Genomic DNA, 26,938 nt, shown 5'->3' with positions numbered 1-26,938 from the left:
GTAATATGACCCGACCCGTTACCTAATAAAGAAAATATATTTTAAATGAATAAATAATGAAAATGAAAAACATAATTTGACCAAAAAAAAAATAGAAAACATAATACTAAATTAGTATATGCATACCACATTATCATACAAATATTACTCCAAAACATAAAATAAATAAATAAAAACCAACATTTGTCTTTCAAGTATTATATTCTCCAAAATAAGAGTCTAATGAGAAAAATATTAGTACATTACAATAAAATACCAAATGTTCAAGGATATGCAAAATGAAAGAAGTTGCATTTCAAGGTTGAGGAACCTTGCAGGTTTATGCTTTCACATATTTTAGACTTGTATAATAATGATTATGAATCTTATTTATTTTGAACTCCCTTAAAAATACTATTCATGAGAGTTTGTATGGTTTTAAAATTCAAACAATGATGTACCCATACTCATAGCATAGAGGATGCGATCACGAGGCTTTGCATATTTTTTTCGCACTTATAAATTAATTATTATAATTTTTTAATGTGTTTGTATTTTTAAGTTACTTGATACTTTTATTTTAATGTGTTTTATAATTTTTTTAATCTCACTCTTTGCCTATAGTATACTATAAAAATAAATAAAACTTAATTTTTTTTTAAATTTATATAGAATAATATCAATTATACGTTTTTTTTTTTTGAACAATCGATATTATCTACACTCAGGGGAGGGAGGGGTGGGCTTAGCCTCACAACGATCTGGTGGTATTCCTCTTCACTTGTAAGTGAGAGGTCTTACGTTCAATTTTTGCCAAAAGTGAATTTGAACCACATTATTGTTAGCTCATTGTGAGGCTAAGCCCAACCCCCTCCCCCTTAGTATATACCATGTGACATCCCACATCGCCCAGGGGTGATCCTTATATGTATATCCCATCCCTACCTAGCACGAGGCCTTTTGGGAGCTCACTGGCTTCGGGTTCCGTAGGAACTCTGAAGTTAAGCAAGTAGCGCTTGAGAGCATTCCCAGGATGGGTGACCCATCAGGAAGTTCTCGTGTGAGTTCCCAAAAACAAAACCGTGAGGGCGTGGTCGGGGCCCAAAGCGGACAAGATCGTGCTACGGTAGTGGAGCGGGCCTGGGAAGTGGTCCCCCCGGGCCGGGATGTGACATACCATCCTTTGTTAAAAAATATATACATATACACGATGTCTATTGTATTTATGGTAAGTTTTTTTTAGTAGTTTAAAAAATTAAAATCATCAAACAACTTTTTCTTTAACGTGTCGAAATAGGTTATTATACACTATGTCTGTTGCATTTATAGTAAGTTTTTTGAGTAGTTTAAAAATTAAAATCATCAAACAACTTTTTCCTTAACATGTCGAAACAGATTACCCGCGTGTCACTTTCATGTAAACCTGTTAAGGATTCTTTATTAATGGGTTCTTATCATGCGACCCAATTAGTTATTATGTTGACCCGAAACCCGTTATTCTCGTGTCATATTAACGGGTCGTGTAAGAAATTGCCGGTCTATTTAATGTGTACTTAATTCAAATTAATATTATATTTTTGTTTTAATATTTAATAGATATCTTATTTAATGTCATTACATTAAATTTTAAATTTATTATTATACACATTTTAATTCATTAATTTTATTTAACTTCCTCTAATTAGTATACCTAAATGTCTGTATCTTATATATTTTACCAAATCAATGTACCGAAATATCTATACCTAAATATATTGTACTGAAAGTAATTTTTAGGGTCAACAGGCACACAAGAAAAAATGCAAAAACATAAGTGTACAGAAAATTCCATACCTAAATATATGATACTAAACTAGTGTACCGAAATACCCGTACCTAAATATATTATACTAAACTAGTGCACCGAAATGTCCGTACTTAACATATTATACTAAGCTATGGTATTAAAATGTTTGTACCTAAATATATTGTAGTAAATTAGTGGCATATAAGAAAATATGCAAAAACATTATTTTTCCTAAAATTTAATTTATGAACACCATAAAATTATATATGTGTGTGTGTGTGTGTGTATATATATATATAAAGAGACATTGAATACATATACCAGTATTAAATAGAGTCTACGAACTAAAATCAATTTTTAATCTTGTATAAGACATTTTTCTAAACTTTATCTTATTTAAGAATTAAAATCTAGTTTCCATAATTCTTACATAATGTATAAGCACTAACCGGTCAATAATTTAATATGCCACTAACCGCGCATTTGATTTCTTTCCACAATAGTTTCAATGATTCAAAAGTCAACTTTATAAAAACTTGTCCAAATATAAAATCTCTTAATACCACCAAAAGTTTGTCAAAATCTAAAATCTATGCCCGATAAAATAAGATAAAAATACAAAAATATCTAAAGCCCAGCTCAAAAACATGGCAACAATTTTTTAAAATACTAGCAATACCCCTCACAAATAACTAATTTTCTTAATCTTAGGATTGAAATAAGACAAATCGGTCATGCACAAGTCGTGCCCACCATGCACAAAACTGAAGTGATGAAATACCCTCATATAAATTGTAAAAACTCACAAGTGATGACTTTATTTTTTTGATTTCGAAGAGAGAGTTATGAGCTCTGGATTTTTGGGTTGGCTCAGATTTGTGAGCATATCATATACATACCACTAAAAAAAATAATAATTTTTAATGAAATTTCTAGAATCTACAAATCTTTAAGGCCATTCTAAAAAACCAGAAATCTGAGGCTCAACACTTTTTCATCATTTCTCCACATTTCATCGTTTTCACCAACAAAACCGACACCAAAAAAACTGTAATAAGATTACTACCGAAGCCCAAAACAAACAATTCAACATTCCAACATATCCAAATCATGAAATTGAAGGACAATTTTGTGAATCATGAAATAGGTTTTGTTTTTTAGAGAATAATTCGTGAATAAATCTGGGATTTTGATAAATTGCTCTTGAATTTGGGTGTTTTTGTTCTCTGAAAAGTATTTGGGAAATTTTGTTATTATGTTTTTGGAGATGGTTAATTTTGGGTGTTAGAACTGAAGGCAATAGTTGAAATGAAGAAAGAAGGAACTGAGCAAACAAGTATGGAGATGGTGAAGAAGTTTTTGGAGAAAGAAGGTGAATGTAATCGCCATTGACATTAAACAACAAAACCCAGAAAATTTTCAGAAAAAATAAAAAAATAAAACCAAGAATTTTTTTAGCTTCTCAGCCAAGGGGAGCAGTAAAGAAAACAATTCTCATGTGAGTTGGTTAATTAATGTATTGTGTGGAAAGTGAGACTATGTTATGCATAGATAGATGTAAATTTTAAATTGTTTTTCTTAAAAACCGAACCCAAACCGTTTGAAACCACACTAAACCGAACCGAACGATTTTGGCTGCACTGCAAAAAGTTTCAATTTCAGTTGCAGTTTCACTCAAAACTGCACCGAACCAAACCATGTCCACCCCTACCCCTTGACAATTTTTGCAGGATCATTTTCGAAACTATATGTCAAATCAGTTTGTATTCTTTATTTCTAGAATTAGTCCAACCTATCATCGACCATTTTTGCAGAATCATTTTCAAATATATGTAGATCAGTTTGTAGAATTTTCAGTAGAATTAGTTTATATCTTTTCAACAAAACTACATATATGTCATTAGTCTAACCCGTCCTCAACTATTTTTGCAGAATCAGTTTTAAACATATGTAGAATCAGTTTTGTATAATATTTTATGAGAATCAGTTTGTATAGTTTTAGTAGAACCAGTTTGTATATTTTCAACAAGACTACATACATGTCATCAGTCCAACCTGTCATCGACCATTTTTGTAGAATCAATTTCAAATATATGTAGAATAAATTTTGTATACTTTTTTGTAGAATCAATTCGTATAGTTGTAGTATAATCAGTTTATCAGTTTGTATATTTTGAACAAAACTACATACATGCCACCAATCCACCCCGTCTCGGCCATTTTTGCATAATCAGGTTCAAATATATGTAGAATCAGTTTTGTATACTTTTTAGTATAATCAATTTGTATAATTTTGGTGGAATCAGTTTGTATATTTTCAACAAAACTACATGTATGTCATCAATCCAAACCCTTCTCAACCTTATTTGTAGAATCAGTTTCAAATATATCTACAATTAGTTTTATATACTTGTAGTATAATAAGTTTATATAGATTTAGGAGAATTAGTCCATATATTTTCAACAAAACCACATACATGTCATCAGTCCAGCCTCTCATCGGCTATTTTTGCAGAATTTGTTTCAAATATATGTAGAATCAGCTTTGTATACTTTTTAGTAAAATCAGTTTGTATAGTTTTAGCAGAATCAATTTGTATATTTTCAACAAAACTACATACATGTCATTAGTCCAACCCCTACTCGACCTTTTTTGCAGAATCAATTTTAAATATATGTATAACTAGTTTTGTATTATAATCAATTTGTATAGTTTTAATTGAATTCGTTTGTATGATTTCAACAAAACTACATGTAGACACCGAAACTTTAGTGAAATAAATGTCCACTAACAAATTAAATTTTGGCATGCTAGGGATTACATGACATGCGCCATGTGTCTAACAAATTGTATGCATGACGTGTGACTTATCAAAACCAACGAGTTACTAAGGGTGTCTTACATCGACATTTGGCGGAAAATAGTTAAAGAATTATCTTTATTAATTCTTAATTAATTTCAATTTAAATCAAAGAAATTAATTGATTTAAATTTAAAACAAATTAATTGACGGAGTCAAATCACGAACCAAACCACAAATCAAATCTTGGCTCTTTCGTCAATTAATTAAGTCCACAGTCAAAGTCAAATTAAGCCTCAATCAATTATTGGAGAACCTATAAATAAAAGGTTCCAAGACAAATAAAAGGGTTAGAAATTCATCCACACACTCATACGCAAATACTTAGAAGACTCAGAAAGCTCTATGTGGTTTTTGTCACACTCGTGAAGAATCATCCCGCACTACCACACGTGCCGATCCTTCCATCGCTACAAGCCAAACTCTTGCGGGCATCCGTTCATCTAAGATCAAATTATCACAAACCTTGGATCAACGACCATACACATACCTCCTACAATGTCGAAGATCGAATCAAAGGATTCAAAGTTGTAATAGAGATTGTAACCGTAAACACTCATTAATACAAATTCTTGATTTTGTACACGTGTTCTCGTTTGATTTGTCGCAGGAATTCCGTGTTTACACTACATACATGTTATCAATTTAACCCCTCCTCAACCATTTTTGCATAATCAATTTTAAATATATATATATATATAATCATTTTTATATACCTTTTAGTAAAATCAGTTTGTTGATTCGATTTTTTCCCTTGATTTTCTTGCTATCCAACAAGTGTTACTAAACTTAGAGATCCTTTGGTTTTTCAATTCGGAAGTGTTTTTAATTTATTTCCATTAATAATTTTGTGTTTCTATTTTGGAATCTAAGTAATACTGTCAATTAGCTGAGTGCTGATGCTTCCTTGTTTAACTTTGATTTTTCAATTTTTATAATTTTAATTAAAGCAATAAGGATGCTTCAAGTCTCAATCAAAGTAACTTTTGCTGTAACAAGGCTTAATCTCCTGGTGTCGGGGAAGCTAATTGTTTGGGTTAATATTTGAACCTTGGGTTGCAAGTATGTGGAAGCCAAAAGACGCCAATTAAAAGAAGATTTGCCTGAAGCCCAGCATCAAGTCCAAAGACAAATTGGTGCCTTCCCATTAATGCATAGGCCATGTGCTTATGATTTAAATGTCAAGTGATGGGGACTAACTCATAATCAACCAAAAAGCACTTTTCAGTGGCAATACAAGTAAAAGCTAATGACTCACTACCTTCCAAGTGCTTTCGGGCAAGAGCAGAGTCACTGCAATCGGGCTAATATGCTTATAAAAGGAGGAAGAGGCCCCATAGACAAGGACACTCAACCAATCAAACAAACAAACATACAAACTCTGCTCTCAAGCCAAATTTGCATCTAAAAGCTGTAATTAGCCAAGACCTCAGTCTTTTGCAAGACCATTCCCTACAAAAGCCATCTTTTGTCTAGTTTAAAACTTTGCTATTACCCCTAGTGGTGTAGTATTCGATTCCCTTGTGTAAACTTGTTTACCATCCATCACTTTTTAGCGAATAAACCCTCTAAACTCAAAAGAGAAGTGATTGCAAGAAGTTCAACCTTGCCCAACAAGGTGAAATCTTGCTCAAAGCTCTTTGTTTGTTTTATAAGTTAATAGATCTATTGCTTAATGTCTTCTCCAGCATGTATTCAAGTCATTTCCATCAGTTTTCCCATTATAAGAGTTCCATTTGCATCCGGATCTGATTAGTTTAATGGATATGCTATCATTAAAATCAATCAAGAACCAAGTAAATGACTTAAGGGGATCTGGACTTGCTCCATTCGAACGTACAAGACTATGAACTGAAAGTCCTTGTTCGCAAGGCAAGAAAAAGAACTTAATGTGGACTTAACCCATCCACGACAATCCTTTGGTAACAAGAAGTCCAAGTAACTTGAGGCGTAAGTAATCAACTAAACACAATCTTGTTCTACATCTGCTATACTTAGATAGCAGTGGCACACTTAACTCTTGGTTAGTTTTGATTGTGAGCCTCAAAGCCTACACCTAAGGCCCTACAAAGGCACCTTTCAAAACTAACTCTATCCTCGTCTTGCAGCACATCAGCAGGCAAAAGCTCGACTACACATCCAAAGTGCAAATCCCTTGGGGAGTTGTGCTGAGAGCTGAGGAGCCCTCTTCGGAGAAATCTTTACCCAAACACTAATACTTAATCGGTGGAAGGACCACCCAGTTGAGGAGGCATCGCAAGCTATTTCTTTGCCCCAAATTCAGGCTCAAACAACTTGATCTTAATTATTATTTTTATTTCGTCTTGGGATCTTACTGAAAACACTGGATAAATTTTATATATTTGACTCTGTTACAATGTATTATTCGATAAAAACAACGAAAATTGAAAAATACCAGAAGATTTAACGAAATTCTATTTTGATACACGATATGCTTATGCTAAGGGATGAAGGAATAAATTAATATCAAACTTATTATGCATGCGATTTGAATAAAAGACATTCATGCAATTCGAATCTAAAACGATTTAGTTACACTAAAGAGAAATAACTATTAGACAAGAACATTAAATGACTCAATATGTTAAATAATGAATTGAAGTTGGCTAGAGTTGTTGCCGCAGAAATTGCAAGAGGGGCCTGGGAGCCCTTTTTAGTAAGTAAACCCTTCATTTTCTCTACAACTCTACATTTGTGAGAATGCATGAGACAAGCTAGATATTCAAGAAAACAAATGAGATGAGCCTAGCAGAAGAAACAACAAAAATTTGCCGACTTTATCAACACAGGCAATCGCTATAAAGGGTATTTTCGTAACCGGATCGTTTGAACGTACTTGTAAAATAACTGAAAATATTTTCAAATAAAATATTTTTAGATTCTAAAAACACTTTAGGTGCTTTCTACAAAAAGCACCAGTTATGTGCTTCTTAGGAAGCACTTTAAGTGATTTTCTAAGATTTACTAGTATTTTTACTAAGAATTGTTTTAAAAATATTTTCATCAAAAACACTTTCAATCATTTTAAAAGTACATTAAAATAAACTCTTACACTCGAGAAAAAAAAGCCAAAGATGTTATCTTCCATATGAATTAATTTTATCTCACCTTGCAATGTTTAAAGGTGTTGTTTTAATATAAAATTAAATTAAATATTCAAAATATGTGCTTGTTTGAATAATATAATTACAGGAGGGCTCCACACGAGTGGTCCACTGTCTGGACCCAACGCTTGGAGCGCGCGTAATGCCACGTCTATTAATTGTTATTTTATTACATTTTCTTTATTTTATCTTAAATTTTTTAAAGGAATTGATTATATGCAAAAAATTAATTTGAAAAATGCTAACAGCTCCTTGGGACCTTGTCTTCGTCCAACGACTCTATCTTTTTTTTTTTTTTTTTTTTTTTAAAAAAAAAAAAAAAAAACTAGTTACTTAATCAAGAATTAGGTTGCCATTTAATAATACGAAGTAATGGTGTTCATCTTCACTTGTAAGTGAGAGATTTTAAGTTCGATATTAATTAAAGACAAACTTGAATCACATTATTGCTGACCTATTGTGAGGCTTAACCCTCCACCCTCTTAATGTAGATAATATTACTTGTTCAAAAAAAACAAAAAATGAATTAGTTTATGTACTTCTAAAGTTCTAAATATTTTACAACTTAATTAAGCTTAATTGTTTATAGTGTATTTGTCAACTATTAATTTCGAATTTACTCAATTCAAAATTATTTTAGGACTTTATCATCCTAGGCAACATCGTAACAAGTTTGTAGTAGCTTTTGAAACATTTTCGTTATATTAAAAATAGTTTTTTGATAGTTGCTATGAACTCGTTGCGATGTTGCCTCTGAAGATAATGTCCTAAAATAGTTTTGAATCCAGTAATTTGAAATTAGTAGCCGAGAGAAATGTTATAAGATGAAAGCAGTTTAATTAAGTTATGAAACAGTCAGTCATTCATAACCAAATTTGAGTTTAGAGAACCAAATTCGGGTTTAAAAAATGAAATATAATGAGAACAACACGTTGCAACATGCAAATGGACACTAGGTTGTCGGCCTAACTACCGGGCATTCATGTGCTACGTATCAATCCCTTCAATTGGTTTATTATTTATAAGGTTTTATCTTTGAATATTCATAATAAATTTCATTATTAGTCGGAAAAATATTTTGAAAGTTCTTACAAACTCATTGCAACATTGTCTACGATGATAAAGCTTAAAAAAAAAAAAATTTAATCTAGTAAATGCGGAATTAATAATTGGGAGAAAATTCGAATTTAGTGATTCGAATTTAGTGAACTAATTTTGTTTTTTTGTTTTTGTTGAAACAAAATGAAGTTTCGGGCCTGTACCTCACAACGAGTTCATAATGAATTTAGTATTGGATAAAAAAAAACATAATAATGAATTTTGTATGGATATTCTTAGAAGAAAACATTATAAAATGGATAATTATAACGAGAATAACACTTGGCAAAATCTTAATGAATAATTATAACGAGAAGTCCACTTTCATATTTTTAATTGATAAAAGGTGTTCTATTAATATATAATTTAGATTATTATTTATTTTATGGAACTAATCGGTTAGCAGGTCTTTTATATTTTTTTCAGAACTTTTTCCCCAACCATTAGATGCAAATAACAAAATCCCAACTGCACATTTCCCAGAGGGTGAACGTATTTGATGCATACATCTACTCTAGCCAAGTCCTTAGTTTTATTTTTTTATTTTTTATGAAAAGATAAAATTGAATTAGGTGAGTCAAACTACACCTAAAACTTAGTTGTTGGACTACAATAGTAACCTTACTCTCTAAACCCGCACTAAATGGTAAAAAGTAACCAAGACCTCGAGAATGAAGATTTGGACAATAGTTGCATGAAAGCTATTCAGTGGAGTTGTTTATCTACTTGTCATGGTTGATTAGTTTCCAGTTGTGCCAAACATACCTTAACATCAGTGTACCGTTGGGTTTCATAGTTATCTACAACACTTTTGTCAGTAACAGCAAAAGCACTTTGTAGTACATGAACGGCTTCCCAATTGGCTCTACAAGAAGCAAATTACAAACATATTTTCACCACAAAACTACAAACATAATTCAAGGAGACGACACCCTCATCAAACTTATTAGATCGAACTAGCTTCAGGTTCATGACTTTCACTTGCTTCAGACTCGTCATCTCCTGTATCTTCTTCTACTTTTATTTTCCATAATCATGACATTAGTTTTCGTTTCTCCGCATCTTCGGCATACAGCGGGCTGATACCACATTTTCTAACTTCACATAGGAAGTGGCACTACTAGAAATTACCATTGTTTGACGAAGTTTTGCCTGACAAAAGACAATTCGTCGGGCAAATATTCTTTACCTTATGGAAAACCTATGTTAGTCGAGCAAAAAAGGGTCAACGTATTGGTTTCTTGAGAAACTTCTGTTGGATTTGGTATTAAATCAACATGCCTAAACTAAAACAAGAATCATAGAAGGATTGGGATATCTTGGACACAAGATATCTGGATTTATGTTTCCTAGTTTATTTGGGCTTCGATTTTAGTATAGGATTTGGTTTCCTATATTCTGGGGACTTTGTGTAAACCCGTGAAATGTATTAGTTTAAATAGATGGATGTGGAATAGAGTTTGAGTAGAGAGTTTTGAGAGGCATAAGTTTGTATACTTGAGAACACTTTATGTTTGTGAGTTCCCTTGTATTTGTTGGTAATCAATAAAACTTCTGTTGTTAGAGATACTCCTATATTGGAGGAACTCTGAAATCGTTTGGTGTGTTTCATTATTGTTTGATTGTTTTGGTTTAGTTTACAACTAGTGGTATCTAGAGCTTAGGTTCTTATGTGGGCTGTGACTATCAAGCAATGATGAAGATTGGTGATTCCACCAGTGGTGATAGTGTTGAAGAAAAGTATGGCTCTAGTGAAACCAAGATAGCGATTCAAAGTGCTAGGTTTGAAATTGAGAAATTTGATGGAATGAGCAACTTTGCTATGTGGCAGTGTGAGGTTCGTGATGTCCTGATACAACAAGGTTTGGTTGTTGTGTTGAGGAGACATGTCGTTGTCAATGACGAAAAAAGAATGGGAAATATTGAGCTCATGTATGTTCTACAATAAGGCTATGCTTGGGAAAACAACAGAAGTATGGTGTGATGAACATAACTTTTGCAAAGGAATTATGTGTTGTATTGGAAACAAAATACATGAAGAAGAGTGCAGAGTCTCAACTGCATCTCAAGAGCAAGTTGTATAGGTTCTAGTACAGAGAGGGCACGAAGATCATTGGCCATCTAGAAGAGTTTAACAAGCTTCTAGTTGAACTGGTAAATCTTGAAGACATAATTAAGGATAAAGACAAGGCTTTGATCCTAATGAACTCATTGCCTGAATCCTATGAGCCTTTCATGACTACTTGGATTTATGGTAGGGAGACAATTAAGTATGATAAAATCTCAAGTGCTCTTATGAATCATGACGTTAGACATCGTGACAGGCTAGAAAGGAATAACTTTGAAGCTTTGATGGTGAGAGGGAGATAAAAAATAAAATAAAATAAAGGTTCGTATAGGAAAAATAGTAGGTCTCGTACTGGAAGAGTCTTAATTAATAGGAAATTCTTGAACAAAGATGAGTGCGCCTTTTGTCATGGGAAAGGACAGTAGAATAAGGACTGCCCTAAAATAAAATAAAAAGACTAAAGGAAAGAAGAAAGATGACTCAGAAGCAAATATGGTTGAAGTCGAGGATGAGGAATGTTGGAAAGATGACCTAAAGGCCAATCATATGATGATACTTTACAAACATTTCACATGTTAAACTAATCTAGTTTAATATAAAGGGAAAATATTATTGTTTAAAGCCGTCTCATATAAATGTTATATGCTTAAACGATAAGTCCAAGGAATAGGAATATGTAATTGGGAGAATGTGACCTAAAGAAGTTAGATTCATGAGACCATTCTCTTTCGTATACATAGCCTAAACGTTCCTGATCATAGGATTGTCAATTGGGCATTGACAGTTCGTTAAGATCAGTATGTGCTATGTCTTCTCTTAGGGAGAATGACTGGTCTTGAGTCATTGGTGTGACTGACACCAAGACAAGCATGTACGTGCTCAATAGAGAATGAGTCCACCGAACGCATTCAACAAGGAGTTCTCATACTCATGTCACATAAGAACTCATGGTTGGGATAATGCAAAGTAGTCATTTAACCTGAGGCATCTTAGTTGTCTTGTGGTTAGGTCCTTGATCTTTGACTATGTCAAAGTCACTCCGTCAAAGGGTGTCCACGGCATAGTTGGGGTTAACCCACTTAGCCATGAAGGCAAGTGAATGTGCAATAAGAGATCTCTAACTTTCAAACTATTTAAGGGAGAATACTCTATGATATGATTAAGAATCTATGGCCAGATTATGAATGAGATTTAGGAAGTCGTTCCTAGTCACATTCAAGGTAACCACATAAGTAAGAGAATCACATTGGATAGTAGACATGAATAAACTATCAAACCAAAAAATGTGGTCAAGAGTATTGTATTAGAGAAAGACTGTATTGCATTGTAATCCTAAATTGAATAGGTTCTCCACCTCTTCTGATTAGTTTGGGTAGCCATGACATACTACTAGGTGTCACTCATGGTTTGTGGAAGCCTTAAAGGTGTATAATCACTAAAGGGAGAATTGAAAGTATGTTTCAATTCACAATCAATTTGAAGAGTTCTAATCGCACACTGCCTTGCTAAAAGGAACCTAATGGATCGTACACCGTGTAAGGTAGAGATTGAAGAAACAATGGAGATGAGTAAGAATAATTAAATGGTCTAATTATTTATGGTTTGGATTAATTAATATGTTAATTAATCAAACGAATAAGTTCGTTATAGACCTCGGGTTAGTTTTGGGCTATAAGGCCCACTTGGATTTGAATGTCAAGCCCATTAACTCAAGTTGTATGACAACTTGAATACACAAAGGGCTTGAAAGCCCAATAAACCCTTAAGGCCAACCACATTAGAGAAGGAAGGGTTTTGGTTCTTTTGTCACTTAAGTGAAGGGACTATATAAAGAACCTTATAGCCAAAATTCATTTAGGATTTTCTTTGAGGAGATTGGAGAGAACACAAGCTCTCCTTTCTCTTGAAGAGGCCGGCCACTCTAGAGGAAATTAGCTAGCAATCTTACTTCCTCTAGGTCACTCATCTCTTCATCAATGCTCTGCTTGGTGTGGAGACTTAGAGGTTTTCTATTTTGGGAACTTGGAGAATCCATTCTACCATCCTCATCCAAGAAATCCATGGAGCTAAAAAGTAAGGAATGAAGGCCCTACCTCTTGGGTGATTAACCTTCGCTTATGCAAAGAGGAATCAACAAAGGTATAATATCTCTTAACTCACTTTGTTCTTGAGTTGAGTCTTGATTCACCACACTCACTAGGCCTTGAATTTCATGGGTAAAGTTTTGTTTTTGAGTGCATACAAGCATGATTCCGCCTTTTAACTGTTAATTGCATGTATAGATGTTGCTCAAATGAACTAGTTTTCACAAATATTTCCTTCAAGGAATTTGTCTATGCCTTAACTGCATCAAGGACTGTGGATTATATGAAAGAGTGGGTGCTCGACACAGGTTGTACTTATCACATGACTTCTCAAATGCATTGGTTTTCAAGCTTCAAAGTTATGAATGGAACTATGTATATGGGAGATGATAACCCATGTACAACTCAAGGAATTGGAAGCATTAGGGTCAAGCATCATGATGGTGTGATTCGAGAATTGCATGGTGTAAGGTATGTCCCAAATCTAAAAACAAAGTTGATCTCACTAGGCATTCTCGAGTCACAAGGCTACAAGTTTTACTTTGATAACAACGTGCTCAAAGTTGCTAAATAAGCACTTGTCATAATGAAAGGGCCTCATAATGGCTTGCTTTATATGCTACAAGCACTATTCTATAAATCCCCGCCTAGGCCTTGCTTAGGCGCTAGACGGCTGGTCACCACCCCGATTAATGCCTAAGCATTTGAAAATTAAGAAAGGGCCCATAAACCTACTGAGGCACCCGCCTAGACCAAACCCGCTTACGCATCAACTCACTTAGGCAGAAAATAGATAACTTTCATTTTGCATTTTGTTTTTTTTTTTTAATAAATTGTAAGAGACTTGTCGAATACTTAAATAAGCACACATTATATGCTTGTTCCCCATGTTTTCATTATGTTCCAATACTTCATAATATATGTAATATATGTGTCATTATATTTTGTAGTTTATGATGAAATTATATATATATATATTAAGTATAAACATACACTTATTTACTTGAAATATAATGGATTTAGTTAAATCCGCCTAGTTAGTCTAGGCGCCCGCCTAGACCCCGCCTAGGCGCCTAAGTGCTAGGCCCTAACTCGCCGCTCGACTAGCGTCTAGCGTCTTTTAGAACCTTGGCTACAAGGAATGACTTTGGACAATGGAGTGACTATGGTAGCTAATGAAGTGCAAAGTGGTAAAAGTGACTTATCTACATTATGGCACATGAGGTTAGGACATGTAGGAGAAAAAGCATTGCAATGATCGATCAAGCAATGGTGTTTAAAAGGAGCAAAAATTGGAGAGATAGAGTTTTGTGAACATTGCGTTCTTGGCAAACAAACAAAGGTGAAATTTGGCTTAGTAGTTAATCAAACGAAAGGAATTTTGGACTATATTCACTCTGATGTTTAAGGGCCTGCAAAGAATTCTTTAGGTGGAAAAAGATGGTTTGTATCTTTTATTGATGACTACTTTCGCAGATCATGGATATATACGATGAAACAAAAGGACGAGGTCCTTGACATCTTCCTAGAATGGAAGAACATGGTGGAGGACAAGGCTGGAAAGAAGATTAAGATATTGAGAATTGACAATTAAGATATTGAGAATTAACAATGGATGGGAATATACCTCCGATCCTTCCTTTAAAATGTGTGAAAAGGAAGGGATCACTCGGCATTTCAGGGTTAGACATACTTCACAACAGAATGAGATTGCAGAGAGACTAAATAAGACCTTGCTTGAGAACGTTTGTTGCATACTTTCTCAAGCTAAGCTAGCAAAGAGATTTTGGGCAGAAACTTTGAGCTATGCATGTCATGTGCTTAATCGTCTACCATCAGCAACATTGGAAGGAAGAACACCCATTAAAGCATGGTTTGGAGAACCAGCTCAGGACTACGATACGTTACGAGTGTTCAGATGCAATGCTTACTTTCATGTGAAAGAAAACAAACTGGATCCACAAGCCAAAAAAGATGTCCTTATGGGATTTAATAGTGGTGATGATGTTTCAAACTTTGGTGTCCTAAGACGAACAAGATTGTACTGAGTAGAGATATGACCTTTGATGAAAGTCACATGAAATTGAAGGAAGATGTTCAAATGATGGAGCTTAGGGACAACTAATTGTGAATTCATAGCCAAGTAGGGAAGTTATGGAAGAAGAAAGGCAAGGTGATTATCTTGAACATGAATAGAGTAATCACGAAGAAGAAACACCATCAGAAGAACTAAAGATGCAAGATGATTGCATAGCCAAAAGGAGGGGAAAAAGAAAAATATGCTTACCTACGATATATAAGGACTACATGACCTGTATGGTATATGCATTGCCAGTAATTGAGGCTAAAATTCCCACTAATTTTGAAGAAGCAGTAAATAGTGAAGAAGATAGTAAATAGCATGATGCAATGGACGATGAGATGCTCTCATTTCACAAGAATAAGAGTTGGGATTGGTAGAGCTGTCTAGGGGAAAGAAAGTAATTGGCTCTAAGTGAGTGTATGCAAAAAAGGATGGAGTGGACGACAAGAGCTTGGAAAGGTTTAAAGCTAGGTTAGTGGCTAAAGGATATGCTTAGAAGGAAGAAATATATTATAATGAGAATTTTTTTTTTCTCCTGTGGTTAAGCACTCATGTAACGACCCGTCCCCAAAAATTATAGTTTTTATAATTTTAAAATGTGAATTTATGAAATGCTCTTCTAGGCAAAGACATTGACTTTTGTTGACCTCCTTGTCATGTCACATAAGGTTCGTTTTCTTGGCGTATTTGGATAGTACTCGTCACTACGAACGCGTGGGCGTAAATGAAACATGATTTGAAGTTATAACGAAGAAGTTATGGACCTGTCACCACTAGCTAGAAGCAACCCCACGACCTCATTCTTCACGTTCCATCTAAAAATCGATGGATTTAGGCCTTAATTTGTGAAGAATGATAACACGGCTTCGAGGGCACCCACGGCAGTGAATCCGCCATTCCTGCAATGATTTCGTTTAATTTCCACCACCAATGTACTTCCCTTGAGCTTAGGATCAATGCCTAATAATTGGTTGGAGCGTCAAAGTCAATTTGAGGACGAACCAAGAAACACCAATTTTAGGGTTTCCGACGGGTTTTAGTGAAATTGGGGCTTTTCCCGGCCAAATTGGCCTTAGTCACATGTATGAATGTTGCTCCACTCATCGAGATCTTCCTTCCTATAAAATTTGAGAATTTTTGGAGTTGTTGGATTTTCTGACTAGTCAGGGCAGCCGACCGCCACGTGAAGAGGAAAAATCCGAGATTCCTCAACGTGCCGAATCCAAATCCACAATCCATGTTCCAAAATTATAACGTTTTAGTAGAGTTTTGCTAAATAGTCCTAAATTGTGTTTAGACGTGTTGGTGGGAAGCAGCGTTATTCTTGATGGTTCAAGTGGCTTTCGGGCAGTGGAAAACAAGTGAGTGGACCCCTTCATAACTTATATATTTTTATAAAATATTAGCCTAGCATGCATTTCATATTTTGTGCATTTAATATGTTTTATATTATGTTTTCCGGATTTCTATTATTATGGTTTATATAGAATTCATGATTTAATTAAATTGTTTTACGGAATATTTATAATTGATCAAATTTGCGTTTAATAACGGTTATGAATTATTGGAATTGCATATATGAAACTCCTTGGATTTATGAATATGTTTTATATACAATTTATATAATGAGTTTTCGAACTCTTGAGTTTTGGTGATATATCTTGGATTTATGATACAAGATTTTGAGATATGTTTTTTTGTACTATCTAGTGGATTGTCATACGGCACATCTGCACACCACAGGTATTATGTCTATGGCCATAGGACACAGATGATGGAGGAGTGAGATATGATATATTATATACCCTCAGCTTCACCGTCGAAAGCGGTGTCGGACAGCTTCACTAGCCATGGCTAGTATCGGTGTGGATGTTATGCTATTTGATTCAGCTTCACCTGCAGGTGATGGACAAGTTATTTAGCTTCACCTTCAGGTGATGGACAGGTTATTCAGCTTCACCTTTGGGTGATGGACAGGTACTGCCTTTGGGCGACTATGATACCCCTAATTGGGTGCTTCATTGATGAGATTTACGGAATTGCCTTCGGGTGACGTTTTCAGCATTATTGAGCATGGTTTTACACATACATGTTTTACAAAGGTTTTACGTGGCAAGCTAGGGTTTTTATAAAACCTATATGTAGTATTATATATGTTTTTCAAAACAGGGGGTTAGTATGTTCATAAAGAAAATGGTTTTCCTATTACTAGTATTATTATTATAACTTTGGTCCACTCACCTGTTCTATTTTTGCGCCCCCTTAAGAGTTAGGATTGAGGCACATGATCACGGTGTTAGGCTTTATGGCATAGGTATCTTCGAGTTTCTTCAGTATCGGTATCATTCCCTTGTTCGTATTTTTTCTATTAATCCTTCCATATTATTCTTAGTAGTTGTATGCTCTGAACACATTCCTGCTATGGTTTAACTGTTCTAATTGCATATATTTTATTTGTATGCATGTTTTAAATGGCTTCGTCACCCTTAGGTATCGGCCAGCACGTGTCTACCCTGGTATATGAGGATATCAGGGTTGGGGCGTGTCAATTCATCCATTTGAATATTGCTTGCCCTAAATGTGAAGACTGCATTCCTTCATTATGACGAGATTTATATGAGACAACCCGAGGAGTATCAAGAAATGGGCAAAGAAAGATTGGTTTGGAAGCTCAGATAATCTCTTTATGGTTTGAAGCAGTCACCCAAGCAATGGTATTTAAGATTTGACAAGTTTATGAACGGTCAAGACAATACAAGAAGTCACTATGATCACTGTGTTTATCACAAGAAGTTGAAAGATAGTTCATTTGTGTACTTGTTAATCTATGTGGATGACATGCTGATAGCCTATAGTAATATTTCAGAGATAGAAAAGTTAAAGGAGCAAATGAAAAGGACGTTCAAAATGAAGGATATTGGTGAAGCCAAGAAAATATTGGGAATGGAGATCACAATGGATAGAAAAAAAGGTTTGGAGTGTTTGTCTCAAAAGCAGTATCTTGAGACGTTGTTACAAAAGTTTGGAATAAAAAAAGACACTAAGCATGTGGGAACTCCATTAGGTGCTCACTTCAAGTTGAGCATCCAACAATGTCCCAAAACTAATGAAGAAAAGATGAAAATGAAGGGTGTTCCATATGCTAATTTAGTTAGAGGATTAATGTATGCGATGGTGTACACTCATCTTGATATAGCACATGCAGCTGGAATTGTTAGTAAGTTCATGCATAATCCTAGAAGAGAGCATTGGAATGCTGCTAAGTGGATACTAAGGCATTTACATGGAACAAAGGACAAAGGTATTTGTTTTGAAAGATATGATGAAGGAATTGATAAGTTCTCAATTGGATATGTGGACTAAGACTTTGCTGGTGATTTAGACAAGAAAAGATCAAAGCCTGGGTGCATGTTTACTATGGCAAAGGGTCTTATATGCTTGAGATTAATATTACAACCAACGATGACACTATCAACCACAGAAGCAGAATACATGGCAATAGTTGAAGCTATCAAAGAAGCAATGTGGACTCTGGGGTTGTTAGGAGACTTAGGTGTGGAACAACACAAGTTGGATGTATATTATGACAACCAAAGTGCCATTTATTTGGCTAGATATCAGGTACATCATGCTAGGATTAAGCATTATCATTTTGCGAGATAAGCGATAGCTGAAAGTGAGATTTGTCTCAAAAAGGTTGATTCAGAAGACAATCCAGCTGACATGTTGGCAAATGTGGTTAATGTAGCCAAGTTTGAGCACTACTTGGATTTGGTGCAGTTGAAGCAAGTTTGATCGTGTGATATGGTGGTGAAGCAACGAAAGTTGTTAGATGCCTCGTTATGGATTTCATTCAAGGAGATTGTTGGATTTGGCATTAAATCAACATGCCTAAACTAAAACAAGAATCAAAGAAGGATTGAGATATCTTGGACGCAAGATATTTGAATATATGTTTCCTAGTTTGTTTGGGATTCGGTTTTAGTATAGGAATTCGGTTTTCTATATTCTAGGGACTTTGTGTAAACCCATGACATCTATTAGTATAAATAGATGGATGTGGGATAAAGTTTGAGTAGAGAGTTTTGAGAGGCATAAGTTTGTGTACTTGAGAATACTTTGTGTTTGTGAGTTCCCTTGTATTTGTTGGTAATCAATAAAGCTTCCGATGTTAGAGAAGTACTCTTATATTGGAGGAACTCTGAAATCGCTTGGTGTGTTTGATTATTGCTTGATTGTTTAGGTTTAGTTTACAACAACTTCTGCTCGACAAACATAATTCAAGAGTTAAAGCAACGATTGTCCGGTAAAATTTTGCGGCCAAGAGAAAACCTTGGCACGTAAATGGGAACCTTTACGCGACAAACACTACCATAAAATACTATTTGTCTGACAAAACTTGGCCCGACGAACAATTTTTCGTTGGGTCAAGTGAGTTTGCTTGACGAAACTTTACATTTGTCGGGAAAGCTGGTCAACATATATGATTTTCCACCTTCACATAGGAAGTGGGTTGGCCGGAAACACTCATTGGCCAGAAATGAACATATATAGGCCTCAGTAGCATGTCTGTAAAAATCAGTTGGGGTATTTAGCATCTTCGTCATGTTCAAAGCATTATAGGTCACAAACACGTGATGTGGATTTAAATTAGAGTCAGACCATCCTAAATAGAAAGGACAACTGATCATCTCATGAGTTCCACCATTCTAAGTTACGAAATAGCAAGAATTGCCTGCACGATGTTGCGAGTTATAAAACCATATAAAACATGTTGAAAGTTCTCAATGTATATACGATAGACAATACTATTTACATACATGTGGAATTAAAACCTATTTACAATAAGAAAATTGGGTGTTCAAGAGTTGAGTTCATAACGTTTTGCAAGTTTAGAGCTACTGAATTGCTCATTGTCCAAAATATACAAATCAGCGGTAGAACTTCCTTATTATTTCGTTTTTTATCGTCTATCGTCTATATTATTTCTTTATTCCTATACTATTAGTTCATGCAGCTTTTCAAGCTGAAATAATGGGTTCATAGAGATGTCCCAACTCCAAGTTCATGCTGTTTTGCCTCTTTATTCTTTAATGGATTAGGTTGACAATATTTTAGGAGACTGATGTTGAAAATTCTTCTTTCACACCCAAACCATGTAGAAATACATACCTATCTTAACATTATATTGGAGATATATGAGCAGTAACAATCATGTACTAGAATGACAGAATTAGGAATTATTTCTAGGGTTTCATTCAGGGACGGAGTTAGAAATTTCTTTTAGTGGGGGTAACTCGAAAATCAATTAAGAAGATCTTATTATAGTATGGCTTATAACCGATATGAAAATAGGGATGGTTTCAAATGATAATGTATCACAATTCCAATGTTATAAAAATTTCAGTGTAGTAGTGGAAAGTGGCAGAGTGATAAGAAAAATATTAATACATAATTACGCAAGAGCGAGGTTTTTAGGTTTGAATGACAAAACAAGAGCACTTTTGCTCATATAATATTTGATATAGAGTATACGCAGTATGAAAGTATGTTGGATACTAGGTACATATATTTTCTTCAAACATAACGCGTGTGTATTATATAATTGTAGTCTGCAACTTAACAAACGAATCACTTAAGAAGGGACATATGCCCCCAGTGAACCTTCATTAGCTCCATCCTTAGTTCCATTCCAAGAGCTGGTATGAAAAAATTCCACAACAAGAGTGAGAAGAGACACGACTGATACGCAACTTCATTTTTTTTTCGTATTCATTCTCTGAGGACGTAGCTCTTCTTGTTCCTTACAAGAGCCAAAAATTTCACTAAGACTTGCTTCAACTCATCACCGCGCCTCTTCGTTGTCGTATCTTCTTCTACTTTTAGTTTCTGCAAATACGTCCAAGCAATGACGAAATGCGGGTAAGAACATGTGGTTGTAACTGGTTAGAGGTTTTTATATAAATCTCACATTGAGTGTAAATGAACATGGCAAGCATAATTAAAAAAAAAAAAAATATTCTCTAGCAACAACATTCAGCTAAAAACAGAGCAGCAAACTAGACTTGCCTGCCCCAAAATGCCTGCATTTGCTCACTTTGGCTTTCATTAAATCAAACGAAGGCCCTCTAAATTACTTGATGCATGACGTGCGATTCAACAACGTTCTCAATGTAATCAACTTCAGTCTTGAAAATTCCCATAATAAACAGAATACTATATCTCAGAAGCACAAATAAAGAAACAGCATGAAAATTACAAAATAATTCAGAGAATTCGATCACGTCTGACCTGTATAGCAACCTCACCTGTTTCATTTTTATTTCAATGCAGAATCATTTGGAGCATACATTGGGAAGATCCCACACTTTGCCACCTTAATATTGGAACAATCAACGGCTTCGTCATCAGGACGATCCTCCATCATTGGGTAGAACTCAAATATGGCCTCGGTAACGCCATTGTAGCTTCCTCGCTTTACATGGTCAAAGGTACTAAACCAGACGAACACGTGAGGCGTATCAAACTTGCAGTCATTGATTTCCCCATATTCGGCAACCATGCAACTCCGATGATAGATAAAAGGATCACCACAGCCTTTGAAATTGATTTTACACCCAAGCCTCAAACTCCCTCCAACATTATAATTCTCGAATGCAACAACAACAGAATAAGCAAAACCCAAAAAACTAGTGTTAAAGAAGTTTGAACCAAGGTTGATTGCCAGTGCAGAATTGTCAACTTCGTTCGGAAACCATCTTGGAATTGTACTTCCCGGACATACAATGCAAACTGGAGATCTAAAAACATATTCCTGTTCATCAATAAATGTATTAGAGAGCAGAGAACCTGAGTTATTCAATTTAACAACACAGAAAGAGAGAGACAGAGACAGAGAGACATACATTAATTTCTTCTTCAAATTCAAGATGAAATGCCACTTCAATTTCTTCTTGTGTAAAATACTTTGATAACGCAGTTGCCATTCGCATAATTCTTATCTGCGAATCAGTCAATATATCAAGCCAAGCATCCCCTCCCACTCCTATGCAATTTGAAAATGTAAGTTGCTCTTGAAGCCCTTGAGAATGTTTATATTCATCCCAACCTAGTGAAAGTGCAGTCTTTGAGCTCAGCACTTTGTTGAGTGATATGCATCCATGTGCTTCAAGCCAACGTACCCCTGGGAGATCTGGTAAAGATTCAAGGCTCCTGCAATTGGTTAACCCCAGTGAAATCAGCCGAGAAGCTTCCTTGGTGCTTGCAGGTAGGCACTTGATTGCAGTTCCACTCAGATCAAGTTTCTCAAGGGATTTCAAATTACCAATGCGTGCAGGTAGGCTTTTAATTGCGGTTCCACTCAGATCAAGTTTCTCAAGAGATTTCAAATTACCAATGCTTGCAGGTAGGCTTTGAATTGCAGTTCCACTCAGATCAAGTTTCTTAAGAGATTCCAAATTACCAATGCTTGCAGGTAGGCTTTCAATTGTGGTTCCCCTCAGATCAAGTTTCTCAAGAGATTCCAAATTACCAATGCTTGTAGGTAGGCTTTTAATTGCTGTTCCACTTAGGTCAAGTTTCTCAAGAGATTCCAAATTACCTATGCTTGCAGGTAGGCTTTCAACAGCGGTTCCACTTAGATCAAGTTTTTCAAGAGATTTCAAATTACCAATGCTTGCAGGTAGGCTTTCAATTGCGGTTCCACTCAGATCAAGTTTCTCAAGAGATTTCAAATTACCAATGATTGCAGGTAAGCTTTTAAATGCAGTTCCACTCAGATCAAGTTTCACAAGCGATTTCAAATTGTCAAAGCTTGCAGGTAGGCTTTCAATTGTGGTGCCACTCAGATCTAGGTTCTCAAGAGATTTCAAACTACCAATACTTGCAGGTAGGCTTTCAATTGCTGTTCCACTCAGATCAAGTTTCTCAAGAGATTTCAAATTACCAATGCTTGCAGGTAGGCTTTTAATTGCGGTTTCACTCAGATCAAGTTTATCCACAGATTTCAAATTACCAATGCTTGCAGGTAGGCTTTCAATTGCGGTCCCACTCAGATAAAATTTCTGAAGATATTCCAATTTACCAATGCTTGCATGTAGACTCTTAATTGCGGTTCCACTCAGATCAAGGTTCTCAAGAGATTCCAAATTACCAATGCTTGCAGGTAGACTTTCAATTGCGGTTTCACTCAGATCAAGTTTCTTAAGAGATTTCAAATTGCCAATGCTTGCAGGCAGCCCTTCTATTGCAGTTCCACTCAGATCTAGTTTCACAAGAGATTTCAAATTACCAATGCTTGCAGGTAGGCTTTTAATTGCGGTTCCACTCAGATCAAGTTTCTCAAGAGATTCCAAATTACCAATGCTTGCAGGTAGGCTTTTAACTGCGGTTCCACTCAGATCAAGTTTCTCAAGAGATTCCAAATTACCAATGCTTGCAGGTAGGCTTCTAATTGCAGTTCCACTCAAATCAAGTTTCTCAAGAGATTCTAAGTTACCAATGATTGCAGGTAGGCTTCTAATTGTGGTTCCACTCAGATCAAGGCTCTTCAGAGACTTTAATTTGCAAATGCTCTCTAGGAGACTCACAAGATTTTTGCAATTAGTCGCGTTCCCACTCAAGTCTAATATTGGTATGTTCTTGGGAAGCTCTAAGCACCGAATTTTTTCAAGAGACCAAACTGATGAAGGCAATTCCTCTATTGCAGTGCTATCTAAATATAAGTATTCAATACTGCTTGGCATCTCCGAAAGATATTTGAGTTTTGCGCAGTCTGTCAGGTTAAGATAACTAAGCTTGTCAAGACATGGAAAATACGAAGGAATTTCAACCAAACTTTTACACCCGTAAAGATCTATATGCTCAATGTTTGGACTTTGAGAGAGATCTGGAACTTTAATCAGATGCACGGACAAATGGAGATCCATCACTTTTAAGTTCTTAAGATTCTGTAACAAATCAATGATAATTGGAAATAATTAATAACATAGACTGATCTCTACACCACATTTATTTAATAATAAGCAATACATACCTGGCCCTCATTCCAAAGTTGCTCAACTTTGCTGTTGCGCATTTGAAGCTCAACAAGATTTTCCGGACAAAGTTTCGATGGCAAAGATTTGAAAGGGTATCCCTCCCAGCCAAGATAAGTAAGAGAATGGGGAAGAGAAACTTTTACTTTGCAGTACTTGTTACAGCTAGAATTATAAATGTATAGCAACCTTAGATCATACATCTTTTCGAAGTCTGCATGATTCAAGAGTATCCCTATAATCTCAGACCTGTTAAGGAATATGGCTTGTACCGTTGCACTTCCCTGAGAATCAAGAACAAAGTATCAATGTGGTTACAATACAATATACAAAAAATTTGCATGAAACTGAATGCATTTGAAGATCTTACCGTATTAGTTTTCAAATCCCGATTGACATCCTCATCAAAGAATAATCTATTGCATTTTATGGGCTCTTCAATACATTGTTCGTGAACAATCGCCCTACCCATTTCTTGTAACAAGTTATGCATCTCCAAGCAGTTATTTGTTGAAATTGATATGAGAGACTTATCAATCAGAACTTTGATTACTGCCTCACGAAAACCACATATATCTAGCATTTCTTTTACAATGTACTCATCTTTCCCTTGATAAAAACATGCTATATCAAGAAATACCTCCTTCTCAATTTCTTTTAATCCATCATAACTTGATCTGAACACTTTCCAGATCTTTTCTCTTGGAAATTCTTTCCATTCATCCAACCAATCTTCTTTGCTCTCACAGTGAAGGAATGAGGAACCCAAAATTTGAAGAGCTAATGGAATGCCTCCACAATAATCAACCACAATTTTTGACAACTCTGTACAATCGACTCTAGAAATGTTATTTCCAAAAGCACACAAACGAAAGAGTTGAAGAGCTTCATCAGAATTTAATTCCTGAACCTTGCATATCTTATCATTATCAACACTTTTCTGAAGTAGGCTCTTATCTCTAGTCGTTATAATGATTCTACTTCCAGGGCCAAATAGAGCAGGATCTCCGGCTAGAAAATTTAATTGGTTTGAATCATTTACATCATCAAGAACAATGAGGACCTTCGTACCTCCCATTCTCTTTCTAACAAGATATGATCCTATAGTCAGAGTGCCGATATTTAGATCTTTTTCCTTTAATATCTCACTAACAAGTGTGTTTCGCAAGCGATCTAGTCCACCTGTTTGTTCTGATTTCTCCCTGACATTTTTAAGAAAACAAGAAGCTTCGAATTTAGAAGAGAGTCGGTGAAACACAGCATCAGCAAGGGTGGTCTTGCCAATGCCACCCATGCCCCAAATACCTACAGTGTATACATCAAGTGAATCAATGCATAATGTTGACTCAACTTGGTCAATGCGTCTTTCCATTCCAACCAGGCCCTTTAAATTGCTTGACGATTTTTGATTCAATTTGCCCCAAATTTCGTTGACAACTTTCTTAACTAAATCCGCCTCCGTCCTGGCAATTATATGATGTACAACTAATAGTTAGTAAATAGGTATTCCTTAACTGTTCCTGTATGCATTAAATGTTCAAGAGTATAAATCACAAGAAGTCGTAGAATTAGTTACCCAGTTTTGTTTGAGTAATCGAAGCCAGATAGATTAGCAACAGTCGTCAAAGCAGCCCTCCACTTGTGCACCTTGTCGATACCGTCCTTGAAACGGATTTCAAGTTGAGCAAATGCATCTGCATAAGTCCCCTGTTGTTTTCGTACATCTGATGGACTGATGTCGTAAAAAATAGGTATGACCATCTGATCAACTGTCTCCCTGCAGTGTAGTATGTGCGCAAGTTCATCCAAGCACCAGGTGGAAGATGCATAGTTTTTTGAGAAAATGACCAAGGAAAGCGTAGATTTCTCGATGGCTTTTAGAAGGGCAGGTGCAATTTCACTCCCTCTCACAAGTCTGTAATCTATGTAGGTTTCAATTTTCTTCTGGAGTAAGGCATCGTGAAGATGGCTAGTAAAAGTATTGCGGGTGTCCTCACCTCTGAAACTAATAAACACATCATACTTTTCTCGAGAAGGGTGGACATCAGCAGCACCACCAGGTCCACCACCACCGCCGCCGCCGCCACCAGCAGAAGCAGAAGCAGCTATATCCATAACCTGTACAAACCCACAAGTCGAAACATATATATGCATATGGGTTATGTGGCTTGCTCATAAATAAACAATCTTAGAGATGCAAGAGATCGGGATTATGCGTAGTTAACTAATGAGTTAGAGTCTGGAGGCAGTACCGCCTATGGTGTTTCTGATACAGAATTCTCCAAGGGAAACTCGGTGGGATTACCGGCAGAGAAGGATCAACAAACAAGTTTCAGAGACATAAAAATATGTAAGAAAACTTGCAGAAGTTGGAACATTGAATGCAGTCAAACTTCTGAGCTACATGGCGTTAAATCAGAACACAGGTGTCGAAACGAGGATCCAGGCTGATGGTGGACGTTGGAAAAATGGGCACAGCAGAGCAGACCTTTGTCCATGTGGTCCAAGAAAAAATAAGGGTGGAACAAGTCATGAATTATAGGCGCAAGTGGCCCTACCACAGTGTTAAGAGCAACTCTAGCGTTGGAGCTCTCTTCCCAGGCTATACACTATTCAATCCACCTAATGAATAGTAAGTACCCTTAATGAATAGTAATAGCTCTGGCAATAGCATTTGCATCTCCACCGTTACACTTCAATAGTCCTGGCAATAGGCAATAAAATATTAGTATTTTTTTTATTTATAAAATAATACAAAATAATTTTAATTGTAATATCGGATAAGATTTTTAATCGTTCTCGTTGCGCTACGTGTCATT

The 26,938-nt window shown here is 35.4% G+C and overlaps 1 protein-coding gene across 3 annotated transcripts; it reads right to left on the bottom strand.

Annotated features, from left to right (window-relative positions):
- Nucleotides 1-20,514: 20,514 nt before the first annotated feature.
- Nucleotides 20,515-26,605, bottom strand: LOC103962446 (disease resistance protein RPV1-like). Of its 3 annotated transcripts, none has more exons than XM_048565359.1 (7): nucleotides 26,372-26,605; nucleotides 25,696-26,237; nucleotides 24,490-25,582; nucleotides 24,119-24,403; nucleotides 21,990-24,032; nucleotides 21,393-21,898; nucleotides 20,515-21,272 (listed from the first exon to the last, which is right to left on the bottom strand). In XM_048565359.1, exons 2-6 carry the CDS (start codon nucleotides 26,232-26,234, stop codon nucleotides 21,404-21,406), a joined length of 4,455 nt encoding a protein of 1,484 aa, XP_048421316.1. In that variant the 5' UTR covers nucleotides 26,235-26,237; nucleotides 26,372-26,605; the 3' UTR covers nucleotides 20,515-21,272; nucleotides 21,393-21,403. The 3 variants fall into 3 exon arrangements, with proteins under 3 accessions (XP_048421316.1, XP_048421320.1, XP_048421327.1); XM_048565363.1 differs by having other exon boundaries at nucleotides 20,515-20,973; XM_048565370.1 differs by lacking the exon at nucleotides 26,372-26,605 and having other exon boundaries at nucleotides 25,696-26,034; nucleotides 26,117-26,237.
- Between the last annotated feature and the right edge of the window lie 333 nt (nucleotides 26,606-26,938).

This window comes from the organism of the source record quoted next, unplaced genomic scaffold (assembly GCF_019419815.1).
Source record: "Pyrus x bretschneideri cultivar Hongxiangsu unplaced genomic scaffold, Pyrus_bretschneideri_v1 Contig10, whole genome shotgun sequence".
Classification (NCBI taxonomy): Eukaryota; Viridiplantae; Streptophyta; class Magnoliopsida; order Rosales; family Rosaceae; genus Pyrus; species Pyrus x bretschneideri.
This window is presented reverse-complemented; position numbering and strand designations above follow the sequence as displayed.